This window comes from Phoenix dactylifera, chromosome 14, assembly GCF_051530095.1.
Source record: "Phoenix dactylifera cultivar Ajwa chromosome 14, Ajwa_hap1_PhDact_Kaust_v1.1, whole genome shotgun sequence".
Classification (NCBI taxonomy): Eukaryota; Viridiplantae; Streptophyta; class Magnoliopsida; order Arecales; family Arecaceae; genus Phoenix; species Phoenix dactylifera.
The window spans coordinates 27774985-27796091 of record NC_143203.1 but is presented as its reverse complement, the minus strand read 5'-3'; the positions used below and the strand labels follow the sequence as shown (position 1 = coordinate 27796091).

General features: G+C 41.7%; 1 protein-coding gene across 1 annotated transcript; it reads right to left on the bottom strand.

The window, feature by feature from the left end:
• Window positions 1-17139: 17139 nt before the first annotated feature.
• Window positions 17140-19928, bottom strand: LOC103698790 (putative receptor protein kinase ZmPK1). Its single transcript, XM_008780839.5, has one exon. The coding sequence runs from the start codon at window positions 19825-19827 to the stop codon at window positions 17359-17361; it is 2469 nt and encodes an 822-aa protein (XP_008779061.1). The 5' UTR covers window positions 19828-19928; the 3' UTR covers window positions 17140-17358.
• Window positions 19929-21107: the final 1179 nt, after the last annotated feature.

Genomic DNA, 21107 nt, shown 5'->3' with positions numbered 1-21107 from the left:
ATGAAAGGTGATAAGCCACTCTCTTGATGCCATATGTAGTGTGTGTATCTTTCGTGGTTCATTGAAGCTAATAGTAAATCACTGATTGAATTAGCAAATTGGTATTGAGTGGAACGGTAGACTTTCGTTTTGCATCCTCAAACCTTAATATATAGTGTAAACAATGCCTAGTGTATTTCAGCCTATGAGCTGACCAACCAAATAAACTTAGATTTTTTCTTAGTGAGGACCGAGAATCTTGGCTGTTGCTGTTAAAATCCGAACTAACGTCGGTCACCGCCTGAGCTGCATGGAGGTCGGTTGGTACCAAGGTGAAGGCGGATTAGCTAAGAGCTGAGGAGTAGCTTTAGGACGCTGTGGACCAACGTAGCCGCTTTGAAAGGCGAGTACGACCTGCAAGAAAATTTTCTTGCCGGAAAGTTTCTTACGGGGAACACTCTGATGCTTAAGTTAGTAAAAATTTAGAGCAACAATAGGAGAAAGAGAGAGTGAGAGCAGAAGAGTACTCGAGAGTGCTTACCTGATGATCCTCCGATCACCCCTATATATAGGATGGGGTGAATATCTATTATCTTATTCGTTGAGGCACGATAATTGCATCGCAATAACTAGCTTTATTCGTTTAATGCATGGTAACAGCTCCTCGTGATATATTTGCGATGTTAATTGTGCTGATTATGTATTTATGGCTGAGCTAGATCGACCGTTTTCGAGACCATAACTGCACTTCTTTAATGATCCTTGGAGTTACTCCGCGGCTAGATCGACTAGTATAACACATCGACCAATATACAGGTCATTCACCTTGGTTAACATAGAGGCCAAGGAGATCGAAATAGTTTGAGGTCAGGATGACCAATATTCTCTCCATTTTCTATCACTAATTGTTTTATTTCTCTAAGAAAGAAGAGGACTTGTTCAATTCTTCATAAATCCATCTATGTCGCACAGTGACTTTGCGTCCTTGACTCCAAGGAGGCTTCTGATCTCGCGAAGCATTCTAAAAGTCATGGGGATTCTTATCACTGGCATTGAATTCAAAATTATTGGGCAAAATTGGTGCGCGTCTAGCTTGACAAGTATTCAATATTGCCCTTGATGCTAGCTGGCCTACACCAAGACCCTTCTCCATTGTGGAGATTGGCTTAGTTGGTCGTAGTCTAAATGTGGACTTTACAGAAAAATTATTAGGTGGGTCAGGTCCACCATGAATTCGGAATGAAATAAATCACCTTAATGATGTTAATGAAACCACTTAAGATGGTTTTATTCTAAGTCTATGTGGACCTAGTTTGCCTAATAATTGGTCCAAAACTAAGCAATTCCCTGGCGGATCACGCCACGCGTCAAGGAAGTTAGCGGCCTGGGCACGAGATGTCCTCCCTTCGCACCTCACTTCTATCGTGATCTGAACCTGAGTCAGGAATTTGGGTTAGCCTGATATGAGTATAATCTGGTTCGCCAAGATTTGATCTAATCTGGTTTGATCAGATCTGGTTTGGGTTGGGCCCGAAATCTGATCCGGACCTGTTATCCGGTTTGGTTCAATTGGGCCTAATCTGTTTGGGCCACAATTGACTTGGGTTTAAAGGATCCTGATTTTAGGGTCTATGTTTGATCTTAGGGGCCCATTCTTAGATCCATGAACTTAGAAATTTAAGGGATTGGGAATAGTTTAAATTATGTTTCTTAGTTAATTAAATAATTAATGTTTGTGTTTTAATCAGGGGTTCGTGATATCAGTGGCAGGGATTTTTAAGCGAACCCAGGTAGGTAACCTTGCTTAAAGTATGATTTACATGTACTATGCATATGTGTGATTATTTCCAGCATATTGATATGTTTTATATTCTTGGCAGTATTATCATTTAGAAGCATGTTTTTGACTGTAAATCGATCATCTGAAAATCTATTATGCATATATATAACTAAGAAACATAATTTAAACTATTCCCAATCCCTTAAATTTCTAAGTTCATGGATCTAAGAATGGGCCCCTAAGATCAAACATAGACCCTAAAATCAGGATCCTTTAAACCCAAGTCAATTGTGGCCCAAACAGATTAGGCCCAATTGAACCAAACCGGATAACAGGTCCGGATCAGATTTCGGGCCCAACCCAAACCAGATCTGATCAAACCAGATTAGATCAAATCTTGGCGAACCAGATTATACTCACATCAGGCTAACCCAAATTCCTGACTCAGGTTCAGACCCTAACCAAAACCTATTCACTCAAACTCGGATCAAACCCTATTCACGGCATAGATGAAACCGGTTCACAGTTTGAACCCGGTCCAAGATCTGGTTCACAAATCAAGCACGGAAATCGATGCAAGGAAAAACACCCAGCCGGAAGAAGAAGAAGAAGAAGAAGAAGAAGAAGAAGAAGAAGGAGAAGAGGAAGAAGAAGGAGAAGAAGAAGAAGAAAGGAAGAAGGGGGGTGGCTGGTCGGCCCTCGGCGGTCGACCGTGACCCTCGGCGGCGGCGCTCGGCCAGCCGCCGCCGGCCACTCTGCTGTCACAGGCGGCGGAAGGAGATGAAGAGAAGAAGGAGAGGAGAAGGAGAGGAAGAAAAGGAGGAAAGAGAGGGAGACCGGGGCTGGAAGCCCGGCCCCCGTTCACCCATCTCCGGCCGAACTCGTTTCGGCCGGATTGACCCCGGCCGGCCACCGTCGGCCGGCTGAATCCCACAAGGATTTCATCTCCGAAATAGGGAAATGAAAACGAAGACCTACTCCCATTCCTTTCCCCTTAAATTCATAAAAACAATAGTAAGAGGTTATCTTCCTCACCTCCGGTCGCCGACGAGTGGGTTCCCGGCGGCGATGGCGGCTCCGGCGGCGGCGGTGCTCCGGCAATCCTCTCACGAAGGGGGAAAAAGAGGGAATGAAGGGTTAGATTTTTAGAGGGATGGGAAGGGATAGGGTCCCTCTGAGGGTTTCCCAACCCTCTTTTTAACGAGAAGAGGGAGAGAGAGAATAGGGGGCGGGGCTTTCGCTGGCCGTTCGGCTGGCGTGGTCGCGCCGCCGCCGTCGGCCACGGTCGGCCGCCGAGGGCCGACCGGAGCCACCAGCCACCCCCCCTTCTTCCTTTCCCTCTTCTTCTTCTTCTTCTTCTTCTTTTCTTCTTCTTCTTCTTCCTTTTTATTCGGCCTGGGTGTTTTTCCTCGCTTTGAAATCCGTGCTTTATTTGGGAACCAGATCTTGAACCGGGTTATATTGTGAACCGGTTCCACCTATTTCATGAATGGATTTTGTTATGGTCTGATCAGACCTGGTTTGGGTTGGGCTAGGAAACTGTTTTTGGGCTGAGTTGGGCCTGATTGGATCTGTGGGCTGGGTTGGTTTGGGCCCGAGATCTGATCTGGGCCTGTAAACTGGTTTGGTTCAGTTGGGCCTAATCTGTTTTGGGCCACAATTGACTTGGGTTTAGAGGATTCTGATTTTAGGGTCTATGTTTAATCTTAGGGGCCCATTCTTGGATCTATGAACTTAGGAGTTTAAGGGTTTGAAAATTTTTTAAATTATGTTTCTTAGTTAATTAAATAAATAATGTTTATGTTTTAATCAGGGGTTCGTGATATCTGTGGCAGGAATTTTTAAGCGAACCCAGGTAGGTGACCGTTGCTTTAAAGTAGAATTCTAACATGTATCTTGCATATGTTGATTTATTGATTTATTATTAGCAATATGTGTTAGAATTAAAATTAAATATTTAATTTCATAAATTGTTATGCGCTTTACTGTGGGGAGTATGATTATGATTTTGATATATAAAGTTGATTTATTGATTTTCAAAATCCGCGTGACTATAGTCTAGACCCCGCCAATGGGATGATACGTTGGCCCTGTCGACTTGTACTGAGGAACTAGTTCCGACACCGCGACCACCGGTGATAGAATAGTGGCGGCACAGGGGTGCGTTTTGCTCTTCGGAGCGGCTCGGTGGAGCGTGAGTTTGGCACCAGGGGGTGCGGCACAGTGGTGCGTTGGCTCAGTGGAGCGGCTCTTCGGAGAGTTGTATTGGCACTTCGGTGTAACCATGCCACTGGGTGATGTGGCCGTAGTCATGCGGTTGAGTTATTTTGAGTCTCGGATTGGGTTTACAGATTATTGTGTGGATTTTTGGATTTATGTGTTTAGCTGCTTTTATATGCATTATGACATGTTATATGATGACTTTATTGCATGATGTCGCCTACTGAGCTGTTAGCTCACTCCTACTATTTACATTTTTGCAGGTGATGATATATGAATATGGGGATTACGGGACGGAGTGATCATGATGTAGTTAGCTAGTGGATATAGACTTTCTCTTTTGACTTATGTATATATGGACATTTGATCTAAAAACTGGAATTTATTTTTAATTAGTTATTAATAGTTGATCTGATTTATCTGCCTTGCGTGCCTGCGGGGTCCGCCCTGTAGGTGCGCGGCGTCTGCTCGCGCCCCGGGCCCCGGGTTCGGGGCGTGACAGATTTAGGGTATCATTCGACCCAGTGTCTCTCCTTGGGGTGCACCAGTGTTATTTGTGAGGAAGAAGGACGGCAGTATGAGGCTATGCATTGATTTTCGGAAAATTAACAAAGTGACTATCAAGAACAGGTACCTCCTACCCCGGATTGATGACTTGTTTGATCAGCTTCAGGGTGCCCAGGTGTTTTCAAAGATTGATCTGCGATCTGGATATCATCAGTTGAGGATAAAGGAGTCTGATATAGCCAAGACTGCCTTCCGCACCAGATATGGCCATTATGAGTATCTGGTGATGCCTTTCGGGTTGACAAATGCTCCAGCTGCATTTATGGATCTGATGAACAGGGTATTTAAACCTTTCTTGGACAAATTTGTAATTGTGTTTATTGATGACATCTTAATCTATTCCAAGAGTCATACTGAGCATGAGCAACACTTGAAAATTATTTTGAAAATTTTGAGACAGAATCAATTGTATGGGAAACTGAAGAAATGTCAGTTCTGGCTGGATCAGGTGATGTTCTTGGGACATGTGGTATCTAAAGAAGGAATTATGGTTGACCCGAAGAAGATCGAAGCTGTAGTTGACTGGAGCAGACCGACAAATGTATCAGAGATCCGCAGTTTCCTTGGATTAGCTGGCTATTACAGAAGATTTGTAGAAGGCTTCTCTAGTATTGCTGGGCCCTTGACTCGACTCACTCGCAAAGGAGTGAAATTCGAGTGGTCGGATCAGTGTGAGAAGAGCTTCGAGGAATTGAAGCGCCGGCTAGTGTCAGCACCTATTTTGACTCTGCCAGTCACGGGTGTTGATTATACTATTTACAGTGATGCCTCCAAGAAGGGTTTGGGCTGTGTGCTGATGCAGAATGGAAAAGTTATTGCCTACGCCTCTAGACAGCTCAAGCCTTATGAAGAAAACTATCCCACACATGATCTCGAGCTTGCAGCAGTTGTATTTGCTCTGAAGTTATGGAGGCACTATTTGTATGGAGAGACATGTCAGGTATATACTGATCATAAAAGCCTGAAATATCTCTTTACTCAAAAAGAGCTGAACATGAGACAGAGGAGGTGGTTGGAGTTGTTAAAAGATTATGATCTGACTATCCACTATCACCCTGGAAAGGCAAATGTAGTAGCAGATGCTTACATGAATTATCATATATAGCATTGTTGATAGATGTTAAGAATCTTGGTGAAGAAAGATCTGGAGATCGATAGAGTTAATTTCTACTCATAGTGGTATTGGCTCAACAGATCTAACCTATTGAATTTGAAGTAAATTCTGTTGGAAGGAAAATCAATGTAGATTTTCTGATTAAATTGCTAAAGGAATACAAGAATTACCCCTTTAAATTAAACCTAGATATTTTTGGATTCTAAGAAGGTTGTGGAGATCATGTAGTGACCTTAAACTTGACTAAAGGATTGGGGGTTAGTTATGGTAAGTATACTCTATATAAATTGAGGACAAAAAGATCTAGAGGTTTTGCTCTAGTTCTACTTGAAAATTTGAAATTTGGAGTTTCTTAGTCTTAATGCAAAGTGATACTTTAGTCAGAAATCATTTGTGGCCTTAAAGAATTAAATGAATTAAATCAGAGTGTGCAGCGGAAGTCTGGTGGTTTGACTTATTTTGAAACTGGTTAAGATCATTAATATTTGATCTAAAAGGCATTATGATGAAATACTTGAGTTAGTTTCAGGAGAATGTTGTTGATTCTATGGATGATCTAAAGGTAGCTCTGTAATTTTCACCAGTGGATCTTCTATTGTTGACAACTTTTGGGAGAATCTTGGGCATGTTAAATTTAGCATTTACGATTGATGATTCCTTGGTTGGTCTTAGACTTGGAATGTTTTAACATGGATCTCTTATTTGTTGGAATGATGTGGGAGAAAGAAAAGGAAAAAAAAAAATGATTATAGAATATTAAGAGGATTTGATACTAAAGATTTCTCCTATTTCTATTAAGCCAATTATGATCTCTATGTAGAATCAAGAGAAATTAATTTGTTTGGGATATAATTATGGCATTTTAATCCAAGGTTGGGAGTTTGGAATTCTTTTGAAGGAGATCAAAAGAACTTAATACGTGTGGTAAATAGAAAGGACCAAGTTTTGAGGAGGCGCACGATTCCTTATGTAAAAGTGCAGTGGAGCAATCACAGTGAGAGAGAAGCTACCTGGGAGCTGGAAGAGGAGATGAGAGAGAAGTTTCCTGCCTTGTTCTTGGATTGAGGTATGTTTTAATTTCGAGGACGAAATTTCTTTTTAGTTGGTTAGAGTGTGAAGACCCGAATTGGGCCCGTCCTAGGGCCCAACGAACTGAAGTCGGCACTCCTTGCCGACTTCAGTGGGTTCATCGTGGTCATCCCCACGATGACCACGCCAGCCGAACGGCCAGCGAAAGCCCCGCCCCCTATTCTCTCTCTCCCTCTTCTCGTTAAAAAGAGGGTTGGGAAACCCTCAGAGGGACTCTATCCCTTCCCATCCCTCTAAAAATCTAACCCTTCATTCCCTCTTTTTCCCCCTTCGTGAGAGGATTGCCGGAGCACCGCCGCCGCCGGAGCCGCCATCGCCGCCGGGAACCCACTCGTCGGCGACCGGAGGTGAGGAAGATAACCTCTTACTATTGTTTTTATGAATTTAAGGGGAAAGGAATGGGAGTAGGTCTTCGTTTACATTTCCCTATTTCGGAGATGAAATCCTTGTGGGATTCAGCCGGCCGACGGTGGCCGGCCGGGGTCAATCCGGCCGAAACGAGTTCGGCCGGAGATGGGTGAACGGGGGCCGGGCTTCCAGCCCCGGTCTCCCTCTCTTTCCTCCTTTTCTTCCTCTCCTTCTCCTCTCCTTCTTCTCTTCATCTCCTTCCGCCGCCTGTGACAGCAGAGTGGCCGGCGGCGGCTGGCCGAGCGCCGCCACCGAGGGTCACGGTCGACCGCCGAGGGCCGACCAGCCACCCCCCTTCTTCCTTTCTTCTTCTTCTTCTCCTTCTTCTTCCTCTTCTCCTTCTTCTTCTTCTTCTTCTTCTTCTTCTTCCGGCTGGGTGTTTTTCCTTGCATCGATTTCCGTGCTTGATTTGTGAACCAGATCTTGGACCGGGTTCAAACTGTGAACCGGTTTCATCTATGCCGTGGATAGGGTTTGATCCGAGTTTGAGTGAATAGGTTTTGGTTAGGGTCTGAACCTGAGTCAGAAATTTGGGTTAGCCTGATGTGAGTATAATCTGGTTCGCCAAGATTTGATCTAATCTGGTTTGATCAGATCTGGTTTGGGTTGGGCCCGAAATCTGATCCAGACCTGTTATCCGGTTTGGTTCAATTGGGCCTAATCTGTTTGGGCCACAATTGACTTGGGTTTAAAGGATCCTGATTTTAGGGTCTATGTTTGATCTTAGGGGCCCATTCTTAGATCCATGAACTTAGAAATTTAAGGGATTGGGAATAGTTTAAATTATGTTTCTTAGTTAATTAAATAATTAATGTTTGTGTTTTAATCAGGGGTTCGTGATATCAGTGGCAGGGATTTTTAAGCGAACCCAGGTAGGTAACCTTGCTTAAAGTATGATTTACATGTACTATGCATATGTGTGATTATTTCCAGCATATTGATATGTTTTATATTCTTGGCAGTATTATCATTTAGAAGCATGTTTTTGACTGTAAATCGATCATCTGAAAATCTATTATGCATATATATTGGTTTTGAAAACTTATGTTTACATTAAGTTTGATTGTTGAAATTTGTGGATGTGATTTTGGAGACCGCGTGACTATTGTCTAGGATTCCCGCCAATGGGGTGGAAACGTTGGCCCTGTCGACTTGTATGAGGAGCTAGTTCCGGCACTATGGGGTGTTTTGGCTCTGCGGAGCATGCTCTGAGGAGCAGAGATTGGGGCACCCTGGGGTGCAGCACTGCGGTGCAGGGCTCCATTTGGAGCAGAGTGTTGACACTTCGGTGTGACCATGCCACTGGGTGATGTGGCCGTAGTCATGCGGTAGATATGTGAATTATGTTATGCGTGATATGATAGACTAAGATGGTATATATATATATATATATTACTTGAGTATCGGATTGGTTTGCGGATCATCATATTTATTTGTGCACATGACCTGTAGTTATATTGCATATGCTTTAATACATGTTATCGTGACTTTATGCATGTTGTTACCTACTGAGCTGTTGTAGCTCATACCTGTTTTTGACATAATTGCAGGAGATGATTGATGGGGGATTCGGGAGGAGAGGACTTATGACATTGGACATAGATAGATTTAGATTCATTTTGTCATAAGTAATTGATCTTGTAAATAAATGTTACCAACTTTATTTGAGACATTTGAAATTGAATTATTGATTTGATTATCATAAATGATAGATTTTTAGTATTGATATTGTGATCTGATGTTGTGACTTGAGTGTCTGATTATTCAGCCTTGCACGCCCGTGCGGTCCGCCGTGCGGGTGTGCGGCGTCTGGCGCGTCCCGGGCCTAAGTTCGGGTTCGGGGCGTGACAGTAGGTTGATCTGCCATTCTCCCACGGTGCTAGTGCGGGATCAGGCCAGTAGACGCTAGCAAATTCCGGCGTATCAAAGATGAGTATCAAAATATTATTGCTGTCAAAATAAGATTTATAGTGGCCTGAAGATAGTGATCCGGCAGCTGCAGCAGATACCAGCATAGAATTTTGATTTAATGCCTGGTTAGGGAGAAGAGTATCAGTAGGATAATCAAAGCTTTGCCATAGAACGGTACCATCTGGATCCTTCACAACCAAATTCCCGGTATCGAGAAGCTGCGTGTGAGCTTGAGGTGAGCCGGTGTTGGTGCTCCAAACGACCGTGTCATCATAGTCGGTTAGAACCACGCTCCCGTCCTTGCGCATTGTAACTCGCGACCCATGGCCATTCACAGGGTTGTCACGGTTCGCTGTCCATACGACAGTCTTGGGCTTTGATTTGGAGAACCAGATCGAGAAGGTGAAGGCATTCGAACCAACTTCGTAGAAGCCGCATGCGAATGACTTATCTTGTGAGACGAGGATGTCTGAGTCATCCTCCACAGAAAGGAAAGAACGTCTTGTCAGTGAGCTCCTAGGTGCTGGAGATGCGAAAGGAAGGAGGAGCGTGAAGATGAGAGAGAGACGGATGAGGATGGTGGGAATACTAGGATTTCTCATAGTAGAGAACCGAGCGAAGGTACAAAGAAGAAAGGAAATTAACCAACACATGCCCTTGGTCCTGGCTTTTGGATCTGATATCCTATATATATATATATATATATATATATATATATATATATTATAGTTGCTGGACCTTGAATTTTTGTTGGCCCCACATTCAGGGACAGATTTTTCCAAGTGAGCCGATAGGGTATATAAGTGGTCGAACTTGTCAATTCGAAGAAAAGTCTTCGAAAGGTGAAGCTCAAGTCTCCGGATCCTTTGCAGTGCTTATCCGACGCTGCATGGAGCTCTCCATCATTGGATAGCCGCCACATCACTCGGAAACAGATAGCTATCATTCATTTAAATTAGAAAGCATTATATTCCGTGTCAAACTTTGTAGGTAGGAAGATGAGCCAAAATTATGCATTTTCGAAAGGGAGAACCTGGCAGTTTTTCAAAAATGCACAGCTCTTATACCGTCCAAAACAAGCATGACAGTGAATCTTGATTCTTCCATACTTGGTATGCTTATCATCTTGCTACGAAACTTAACTGAATTTTTATCTTAGACTTGGCCTAGGAAGTTTTGCTGGATATTTATAAGAGCCAAAAATGGAGAACGCATGAAGCAAATAACATTCTTGGTCAGAGTCATGGTTCCATGCATGGGGTCAGTTTCAAAAGGATATGTCAAAATAAGAACAACGTTAATTTCTACATAAGCTATCTATCTCCATAGAGGACTCCATCCGGAGCATTCAATTCAACTTTTTTTTGGCCATTAATTTCAAAACTATCCCAGCACATTGTGACCCCCAACTTAAGACATTAGTTTGAGAGTTCAGCCCCATTGAGAAGGATGAGTATTGATGGGAGGATGAGAAGAAGGGAGACAGTGGGGATTTGGTGTGGGATGGCCATTGCCATTGGTTTGGGTAGATTACTAGTGCTTGCTGCTCTCGGTCCCAGATCACGATAGAAGTGAGGTGCGAAGGGAGGACATCTCGTGCCCAGGCCGCTAACTTCTGTACCATACTATAACTCATTTTATTGGCTTGGAGGCGATGTCTTCCTTGACGCGTGGCGTGGTCCGCCAGGGAATTGCTTAGTTTTGGACCAATTATTAGGCAAACTAGGTCCACATAGACTTAGAATAAAACCATCTTAAGTGGTTTCATTAACATCATTAAGGTGATTTATTTCATTCCGAATTCATGGTGGACCTGACCCACCTAATAATTTTTTCTGTAAAGTCCACATTTAGACTATGACCAACTAAGCCAATCTCCACAATGGAGAAGGGTCTTGGTGTAGGCCAGCTAGCATCAAGGGCAATTTTAAATACTTGTCAAGCTAGACGCACACCAATTTTGCCCAATAATTTTGAATTCAATGCCAGTGATAAGAATCCGCATGACTTTTAGAATACTTCGCGAGATCGGAAGCCTCCTTGGAGTCAAGGACACAAAGTCACTATGCGACATAGATGGATTTATGAAGAATTAAACAAGTCCTCTTCTTTCTTAGAGAAATAAAACAATTAGTGATATAAAATGGAGAGAATATTGGTCATCCTGACCTCAAACTAGGCTGCGGCTGCAAATTCGGCGACTCCTTGGCTCCAAATTAGGCTGCGGCTGCAACTAGAAGACTAAGAAAAAGAAAGAGAAGAGATCTATAGGCCATACGTTAGCTTTGATGGGGAATCTGATTCTTTTTCCCGACGAGAATGGATGGTGGCTCAACGGAACGGTTGATGGAAAATTAGGAAAATCCCATGGATTTCACCGGCAATCGATGAGGGTTTGGGTGAGATGGTTAAAGAGGAGAGAGGAAGCTTTTTATAGGATGAGTCTGGAGCTCCAGCGAGCCCTAGACTTCTTGTGCTCGTTAGAGCCCGGGAAGAAGTCGGACTCCTGGAAGGAGTCGATTTCTTCCATCCCACGTGTAGAGCACGTGAGGCGTAATTTTTTTTTTTTTGCTTCTTTCCTTTGCCTTGAGATTCATACAGGGACAATGGGCTTCTGTAAGTCTTTTGGGCCGGTAAATGGACCAGGGCCCGACAAAAATGGACTTTATTGCATTTATGCCGATGAAAGGCTCAAGATTTACACTCACGTGGCACCATCTATTCCGTCAACATGGGACCATGACATCTTCCCCTTAAGGTGGGCTCCAATTAGTCCTCGAAGAGGAGTGGCCTATGTTTGGTAGAAGTCCTATCCAACCCTATTAGCTAGATTCTATTCGACCCTGGTATCATTATTGAAGGACCCACATGACTGGCAAAGCTGTGATATGTTAGGCTTGGCTTTGATGCCACCTTGCATGGACTTGCCAGGTCAAAAGCTCAAGCTATAATTTGATGGAGGACCAATTCAGGCCTTTAAACCCATGCAGCACCTTCGGGACTATGACGGAGCAATGTATGTCAATAACATTCAGTATGCACATGGCTCGCTAAGAACTCCCATCAATATATAGCCAAACATTTTTGAAATAATTTGCCTTTTGGATTGAGAATATATATCCAGTATGCAATCTTATGGTGACCATTAACACATATTGAAAATATATGATGAATCAATGGTCGGCTGTCACATTTTCTCAAATAAATAGATAGATAAATAGATAGATAAGCAAACAAATGGTGGAGCTGGGAATATATGGTGACCTCTGCTTGCGAACAATACTTTATACTAGTTTTGTATGACATTAAAATGTGTGGATTAGTCACGATAAGGCCGTGTCCTACTCCAAATGAAACTCCTTCACGGATATGAGGAGAAAAGGGTTGAAAGCACGGATGCGGGGATAGAGTGCACAACCCCAGTTTCTCTGAATTTTCACGCCGAAGTCGGCTCGAACAAGGACTTCAACCATGAATGAGAGTCCACGGAGAGACATCCGAGCACCTGCAAGATAACAAGACTATGGATCATATTGGAGCTTGTTTTATTTATTCTTAATTATGATAGTTTATTTTCTCTTTAACTGTAGTAGGATTATGACATCCAGTGGCTTTGGTTAATAGGATTTTAGATTTTAGCTATAAATAGATTAGATTGTTCTAAATTTTAGATTTAAGAATTGGATGCTATTCCATGTCCTTTTCTATTTTCTCCTAGTTGCTTGATTGTGATCTTCTTCTCCGTGAGGTTGGGTAACAAGTGTCCTGATCTATCTTTCAGACAAAGATTCCAAATTTGCTCAGAACAATCCTTAATAGTGCATATAAATATGTTCGAAATTCAATATTAGGAGAGAAGATTGTCATTATATTGCAATAGGCATTGTAATGGCATTGAAGCCTTCCATTATCTCTTATTTTATAATATTTTTGCAATGTTGTCTTTTTATTAGATTATTGTCTGACATTACTAACAAATAACTATTTTAAGTGAAAAACAACCCTATTATGTACCCTCCTACATTTATATTTCTGAAAAATTCTAACCTTCAACTTGTTTCATAGAAGGTTGTAGGTTTTATAGATTTTTAAGGAAAATTGATGAAAAAGTGCAAGAATCAATTTCCACTTTAAAAAGGAGCTTGATAATGTTATCAGTCAAAAAATTCAGTGAAGTGTTAAGTATATATAAAGATAAAATTATAAAAATACCCCTCCATGTTTGGGCTATTTGTATTTAGATCCGAAAAATTTAAAAAGTATCAATTAGCCACCAAAATTTTAAATTTGTTGCAATGTGGCCAAGTCATCTATTTGTATCTTGACACCGTTAATAGGGTAAGAAAAAAGATAAAAATATCTTGACTCAAAAAGGCCGAATCGTGGCTTTCATGCAATCTCAAAGTGCTCCGACCATAATCATTCATCTACTTGTATAAATCTTAAAGCGCTCTATCTTCTATCATTCATCCACCAATACAGATCTCAAAGCGCCCCATCTTCGATCAACCATCTACTTACACAGATCTCAAAACACTCCATCTCTATCATCTATCCGCTTGCATAGATCTTAAAATACTACATCCTCTATCATTCATCCACTTATACCGATCTTAAAGCACTCCATCCTCTATCATCCATTCGCTTGTACAAATCTTAAAGCACTATATTGTTTATCATTCATCTATCTGCATAGATCTTAAAGCACTCTATCCTCTATCATCCATCAACGTGAACAAATCTCAAAGCGCTCCATCGTTTATTATCTATCCACTTAAACAAATTTCAAAGCACTCCATCTTCTATCATTCATCCGTTTGCATAGATCTCAAAGCACTCCATACTCTATTATTCATTTGCCTATATAGATCTTAAAGTATTCCATCCTCTATTATCCATCTATTTGCAGAGATCTCAATGTGCTCCATCCTTTATCATCCATTTGTCTGCATAGATTTGAAAGCAACCTATTTTCTATCATTCATCTGCCCGCACAGATCTCAAAGTACTTCATTCTCTATCATCCATCCACACGCACAGATCTTAAAGTGCTATATCCTCTATCATCTGTCCACCTGCACGGATCTCAAAGTGCTCTATCCTCTATCATCCGTCTGTCTACACGGATCTCAAAGTTCTCCAACCTCTATCATTCATTCACCTATATAGACCTCAAACACTCCATCCTCTGTCATTTATGCGCATGCACAGATCTTAAAATACTCTATCTTCTATCATCCATCCATATGTATAGATCTCAAAACTCTCCATCCTCTATCATCATCCATCTGTACAGGTCTCAAAGCACTTCATTCTTTGTCATCCACCTGATTGCATAAATTTCAAAGTATTTCTTCCTTTGTCATTTATCTACTTACACAGATCTCAAAGCACTCCATCCTTTGTCATTATCTATCTGTGTAAATCTCAAAGCACTTCTTCCTTTGCTATTCATCTTTTTGCATAGATCTTAAAGCCCTCATTCACCTCCCTTTTAATTTGTTCTAAAACAAGAGCCCATTACTAAGTTAGTGGGAAGGGCGGTTCTATGATTTTACAAAAGTTTAGTTATCAAATGACTCTCATGTGATAACATTTATAACAAAAATAGATACTTAGACCACATTGCAATGAATTTGAAGTTTTGGTGGTTAACCCATACTTCTAAAATTTTTAAGATCGAAGTGTAAATGCCTTCAGCTTAGAAGGATGTGCTTATAATTTTTCTATAATAAAATAAATGGTAGATGTGTGTGTGTGCGTGTGTAAATGGTAACTTTAGAAATATACATACAACAATCTAAACTTATAACGTTGTAGGTACATACATATGTGCATATATCCACATAGCAAATAATTGGTTGTCATGACTCGCCAACAACTATCTTGAAATTAGGACAGAATAACAAATATATTCTCTATTTTGATGTTTTGGCTATGTGCCGATTATTTAATATTGCATTGCAACCAAGGATTGTCTGAGTCTCCTAGCGTCGATTCTAGATTACCGATGTGCACTGTCACACCTTATTAATTTATTAACTTTAGGAATCTATCGACTTGATTGGTGGAGGCTTGGCAAGTTCTATCTTGGTTGCACATTATTCTGTGAGCACTGAAAATATACCGAGTGGCGCAAGACTGCCAGAGTATTCTAACATTTGATAAAATTCATCCCTCTTACTGTTAGGTCCAAAACAGAAATATTGCGGAATAAATTAAGCCAAAACCAAAGCCAACTAGAAACAATATTCACACAGACAATATATCAAACACTTAAAGAGCAGAAAGAAAAACACACCAAAATTTACGTGGAAAACCCTCCAGTGTAGAGAGAAAAAACCATGGGGCAAATCCAATCAATCCACTATAATAAATATAGAGTTTACAATCCTCAAGTTTATGCCCAAAACTTGAGTTCACAACAAATTGGAAAAACTCCAATATCACCTCCTTAAGAGTAACAATGATATCACCCAAACCACCACAGTATGATGAACCCAAGAATGTAATGAGATCTCTAACAATGAATACTATAACTCCCTATAGCATCCAATACAACTTTTAGATAGAAATTCAATTTATTAAATCTCCGTGTGAAAATCACACCTAAGAAAAAGAATAAGAAAAAAAATCTATTTCTTTTTTCGTACGGTGTGTGCAAAATTTTGGATTTTCCGCTCGCGCTCTCCTCCTCCTTTTTTTTTTTTTTTTTTTTTTTTCTTCTTTGTCGTCTTTGTTTTGTTTCTCAGCTGCAAGCTCCTCCCAGGTTCACCCGTCCCTTCTTTTCTTCACGCGCTCTCCCATGCGGTCCTTAAAAAAAAACAAATCAAGCCCTAATGGGCTATTGGGCCTCCTCAAGTGGGCTGGACCACTTAGACCTTCCCTCTTGGTTAATTATTTCTTTCAAAGGAACAGATAAGAAGAGTATATGAAAGAAACATAGCATAATATCATCATCAAGATTCGAGTTTGGAACCTTTGTTTGGTGCAAAGAAGAATGCCGACCATAGGAGAAGAGGAAATACCCAGACTAGTCCGAGAATCTAGAATTTGCGCCCCGAAAAATGCTGAAAAAATTATCGGATTAGAATCTTGAGGGATAACCGTGCTGCAGGCCTCGTTTTGGAGCTCTTCGAAGAGTTAAGCCTGGCATAATTGTTCATATACGAAATCTTTCACTAAATGGGCCATGAGTTTATAAATAAAAAGGGCCTCATGCATGCATGGGTTTAGCTTGGTTTCTTGTATACTTTAAGAAATACAATTCTTTACGAGCAAACTCGCAAGAGAAGCCGGCTAAAACTAATGATATTGTTCTAGCTGTCCCAATTAAGATGGAATTCAGCATGAGAAACTACGTACGTCTGGCATCCTAGGATTTCTTTTCCTCATGCAAGGCGACTGCAACCTAGTCTTGTAGAACAAGGGCAGTGGCTTCCAATCCAGCACGTACAGCTGCGGTAATATATACATGCATGCACCTTCACACTAAATGACTTCGGCCAATTCGTGATCAAGGGTGCCGGCAGCTCTGCCATCTGGACGTCTTCTCTCTGAGGCAACTTATACACGAGGCGAAAGTATGCCGCCGTCCTCCGACTCGATGAGGAAGTAGCCATCTACGGCCCTGCCGTTTAGATGATCTATAATTTCATTATATTGTTGCAAGGATGGTGAACCCAGGGACCTTTTTCTTTTGAAAAAAAATTTGAGGGTGAGGGTGTCATACTATGATTGATGTACGTAATAACGCTGAGCCAAAAAAAAAAGAGTATAGATGACCGTGCTATACTATGAATGGGACATTAAATTGAGCATGTATTATGAATTCTTCAATAAGCTCCATTTAGATGGTTGATTGAAATTCCCCTCGCTCTCTCCTTCTCTCTTTCTTCCTGCCAATCTCCACCTTATAATGAATTTCTAAATGATCACTGATGTGGTGAAACCAACTGAGGAAGCTAGTCCATTCAATATGGTAAATGATAAGATAATTATAATGAGTGAAACCACTTTCGGCTCTTGAAACAGAAAAACGTTAATCCAAAGATATTATATTGGTAAATACTTAGAAGATAATTACTGCTACTAGCTTCATTTATTCCTTGTTAACTTACAGAAAGTCTAGACTACACATTAATACTCAGACGAGTTTACAAGTAGGAGAACAAACGCTGGATACAAGCTCGTAATTTGTCTTAGCAGCTTCCTACAAGGATTGCTTTCGACTAAGACTAAGATACATTACTTGATATTATGACTACATATTAACGATTTCATGCCCAACTTACTGGAAAGATGCTGCATGGGAGTTTAGCTCGTCATCAGATAAAAGGAGCATATGGACTACAGATTCCATGGATGGCCTTTTGCTTCTCTCATCTTCGAGGCAGCAGACTGCTATCTCCACCATCATCAATGCTTCCTTGCTGTTGAACTGTCCATCCAATCTGGAGTCAACAAAGTCGCAAATCCATGACTCTTGTCCGCTCTCCAAGTTCACTTTGAGCAACTCAAGCGACCTCCTCAGTACCATCTCTACCTCCTCCCCCCTACCAATTATCCAGTCTGAAACTCTAACCCCCTTCACTAACTCTAGAAGAACTACTCCATAGCTATAGACATCAACCTTCCCAGTGATTGGAAGACTCGAAGCCCATTCTGGAGCAATGTAACCCCTCGTCCCTTGGATACGTGATAAGTTTTGTCCAGATCCACCTCTATTTAACAGTTTGGCCAGTCCGAAATCTGCAATCTTGGGCTCAAAATTCTGACCTAACAATATATTCTCAGGCTTTACATCACAGTGGATGACCCACTCAAGGCACTCGTGATGAAGATAGGCCAATCCTTTTGCCACCCCTACCGCAATTTTAAACCTCTCACTCCATCTCAGAAAGCCGTCACCGTGAAATAAAACCTTGTCCAGCGAACCGTTCTCCACGAACTCAGAAACTAAGAGCCTGTGTGAGTGTTCTGAACAAAATCCCCACATTCTCACTAAATTCATGTGGTATATTCTCCCTATGAAGCTCAGTTCGGAATGAAATTCCTCCTCTCCTTGGATCACATCTTCCAACTTCTTGACTGCCGCCACCCTCTCATCATCCAAGACTCCCTTGTACACGGCTCCCGAGCCTCCCCTCCCGAGCTCTTCCTTGAAGTTTCGAGTAGCCCTTTTCAGCTCTTTGTAAGTGAATCTTCGAAATTGAGTAGACATCGCCCTATATCCTTCCTCCATGGGGGCTGACAGCTTCTCCCTCCTGAAAATAAACAACCAACCAAATGTAACAAAAAGGACTTCTATTACGAAAAAAGCTGATATGAACCCATAGAAATTGGCCCATTTTTTTTTCTCGGTGCTCCTTCCCCTTATATCCTTCCCGATGCTCACTTCTGGGTTGTTGCAAACAGGATCATGCCCTTGAAGACGAGGAGAGATTTTTGAGGCGTTTACAGATCTCGGTATTTTTAAGAATATGTTGTTACCGGCGCCTGGATAACTTTTTCCATTGTGGAGCTCAATTTTTGGAAAACAATCTCCGGTTCCCTTCTTATACCCAAACGCTTCGCATGAACAGTCCATTTTGCAAATCTTCCTGCATGCCCTGAATGACAGGGAAGAATTGTAATTGAAGTCATACCCCCAAAAATCTGTGTCGGGAAGTGCGAAAAATTGAACTTGATGAGATTGGTGGCAGGCGATGTTGTATTTGCGCTTGCAACCTTTGCTCCAATCGCTCGGGTCATTCACTTCAAAACCAGGAGGACAAGTACATTGGGGTGTCGGCGAGTAGACACAGATTCCATTCCTACCACACAGCGAATGTGCCAGACAGACCGATGAAAGAGCAACCCACGAAATCGACCACGTCTTCGTCGACTCATCCAAGCTGTACAGCCTAAGATTACCATCATAATCCAGAGTCATTCTCCTTCTAATCCCTGGACCCAAGTCAGAAGCTTTGAATGTCCAGTTATCGCTCGACACAAACTGCCCCATGTCATCAAGGACTGCATATTTACTGCCATTATAGGTTGCTCTGCCATTCTCCCACGCTTTATTTTCAGGATCAGGCCAGTAGACGCTAGCAAATTCCGGCGTATCATACATGAGTATCAAAACATTATTGCTGTCAAAATAAGATATATAGGGGCCTGAAGATAGTGATCCGTTAGCAGCAGCAGATACCAGTTTAGAATTTCTATTGAATACCTGGTTAGGGAGAAGAGTATCAGTAGGATAATCAAAGCTTTGCCATAGAATTGTACCATCTGGATCCTTCACAACAAGATTCCCAGTATCGAGAAGCTGCGTGTGAGCTTGAGTTGAGTTGGTGCTGGTGGTCCAAATGAGCGTGCCATCATAGTCGGTTAGAACCACATTCCCATCCTTGCGCATCGTAACTCTCGACCCATGACCATTCACAGGATTGTCACGGTTCACTGTCCAGACGATAGTCTTGGAGTTCAAGTTGGAGAACCAGATAGAGAAGGTGAAGGCATTCGAACCAACTTCGTGGAAGCCGCATGTGAATGAATTCTTTGGTGAGATGAGGATGTCTGAGTCATCCTCCACAGAAAGATAAGAATGTCTTGTCAGAGAGCTCCTAGGTGATGGAGATGCGAAAGTAAGGAGGAGCAGGAAGACGAGAAAGAGAAGGGTAAGGATGGTGGAAAGAGTAGGGTTTCTCATAGCAGAGAACTGAGTAGAACTGCAAAGAAGAAAGACAAACCAATACATGCCCTTGATCATAGATTTTGGGTCTGGTATCCTATGTTATAGTTGCTGGACCTTGAATTATTGTGTCGACCCCTCGGGAGCTGATTTGTCCAAGTGAATCGATAGGATATTTAAGGTCAAGCATGAGTCCTGACCCTTTGCGGTGCTTATCTTTCACGGTATGGAGCTATTCGTCGTTTGATAGCTATGATTCATTTGAATGGGAAAGCATCGTATTTCGGTGTCTAATGGGTGACTTGAGTGCCAAACACGGTAGGCAGTAAATATTGGTTCAATTTATATCCGAAGTCAAAAAGAAGGATCTTTCTGGAGGCTGATGTATCTAATATTTTTTTCAGCAACACCTCTTTGTTTTTTTTGAAAAACCACCTTACCTCCCTTCCCGAAAAAAAAAAAAAAATCCAACCCGCCACTGCCATTAATTCGAAGACTCAAAGTCCTCTTGAGGCCGTGCTCGAGTTCTTATCTTGTGCGGTGCTTATTTTGGCGCTTTCCATCATTGAATAGCCACCACGTCTCAATCCTTGAAACGGATGGTTGTCATTCATCTAAAACAGAGAAAATTATATTCCATGCCGAATACGTCACTTTGGTGCCATCCAAAGTAGGCAAGGAGACGAGCCACAATCATCCATTCTCGAGATGAAGTAGTGGTAATTCAAAGACGAAGAGCCCTGTACAGTACAGAAGAGGCATGACAGTAGTGGATTTTGATTCTTCCACGCTCGGCATACTTATTATCATGCAATGATCTAATGGTATCTTAAACTTGATCTACGTAGTTTGGCTGGATATTTATACGATCCAAATGTGGAGAACGCATAAAGTAAATCAGATTCTTGTATTGGGTCACGGAAACGCGGTCACCTTCAAAACGACATGTCGAAATGAAAATAATGTTAAGTTTTATATAAGCTATTAACCTATATAGGTAAAGCAATGCTAGGGTTAGATTCCGTTCGAAGCATTCAATTCAACCTTTTTTCCCACTTCAAAACTATCCCAGCGCATGGTGACCCCACTTGAACCGTAGTTCGAGAGTTCAACCCCATTTTAGTTGCAGCCTTTTACGTGCATTGTACGTGCCAGGTTCTTGTTGCATTTTGATCCAACTTTTGTGTCCACGTTTCCCATAAAGCTTCTGCCCGAAAAATAATAGTACGTCCCTCTAATTTTTTTGATTATATTTACATATATGATCTCATGGGGTGTAGGCCCTCGCTATCATTTTGATGAGAATTATCTACTAAGCATTAAATTATTGATGACAAAAGAATTGTGTCGCAATATGC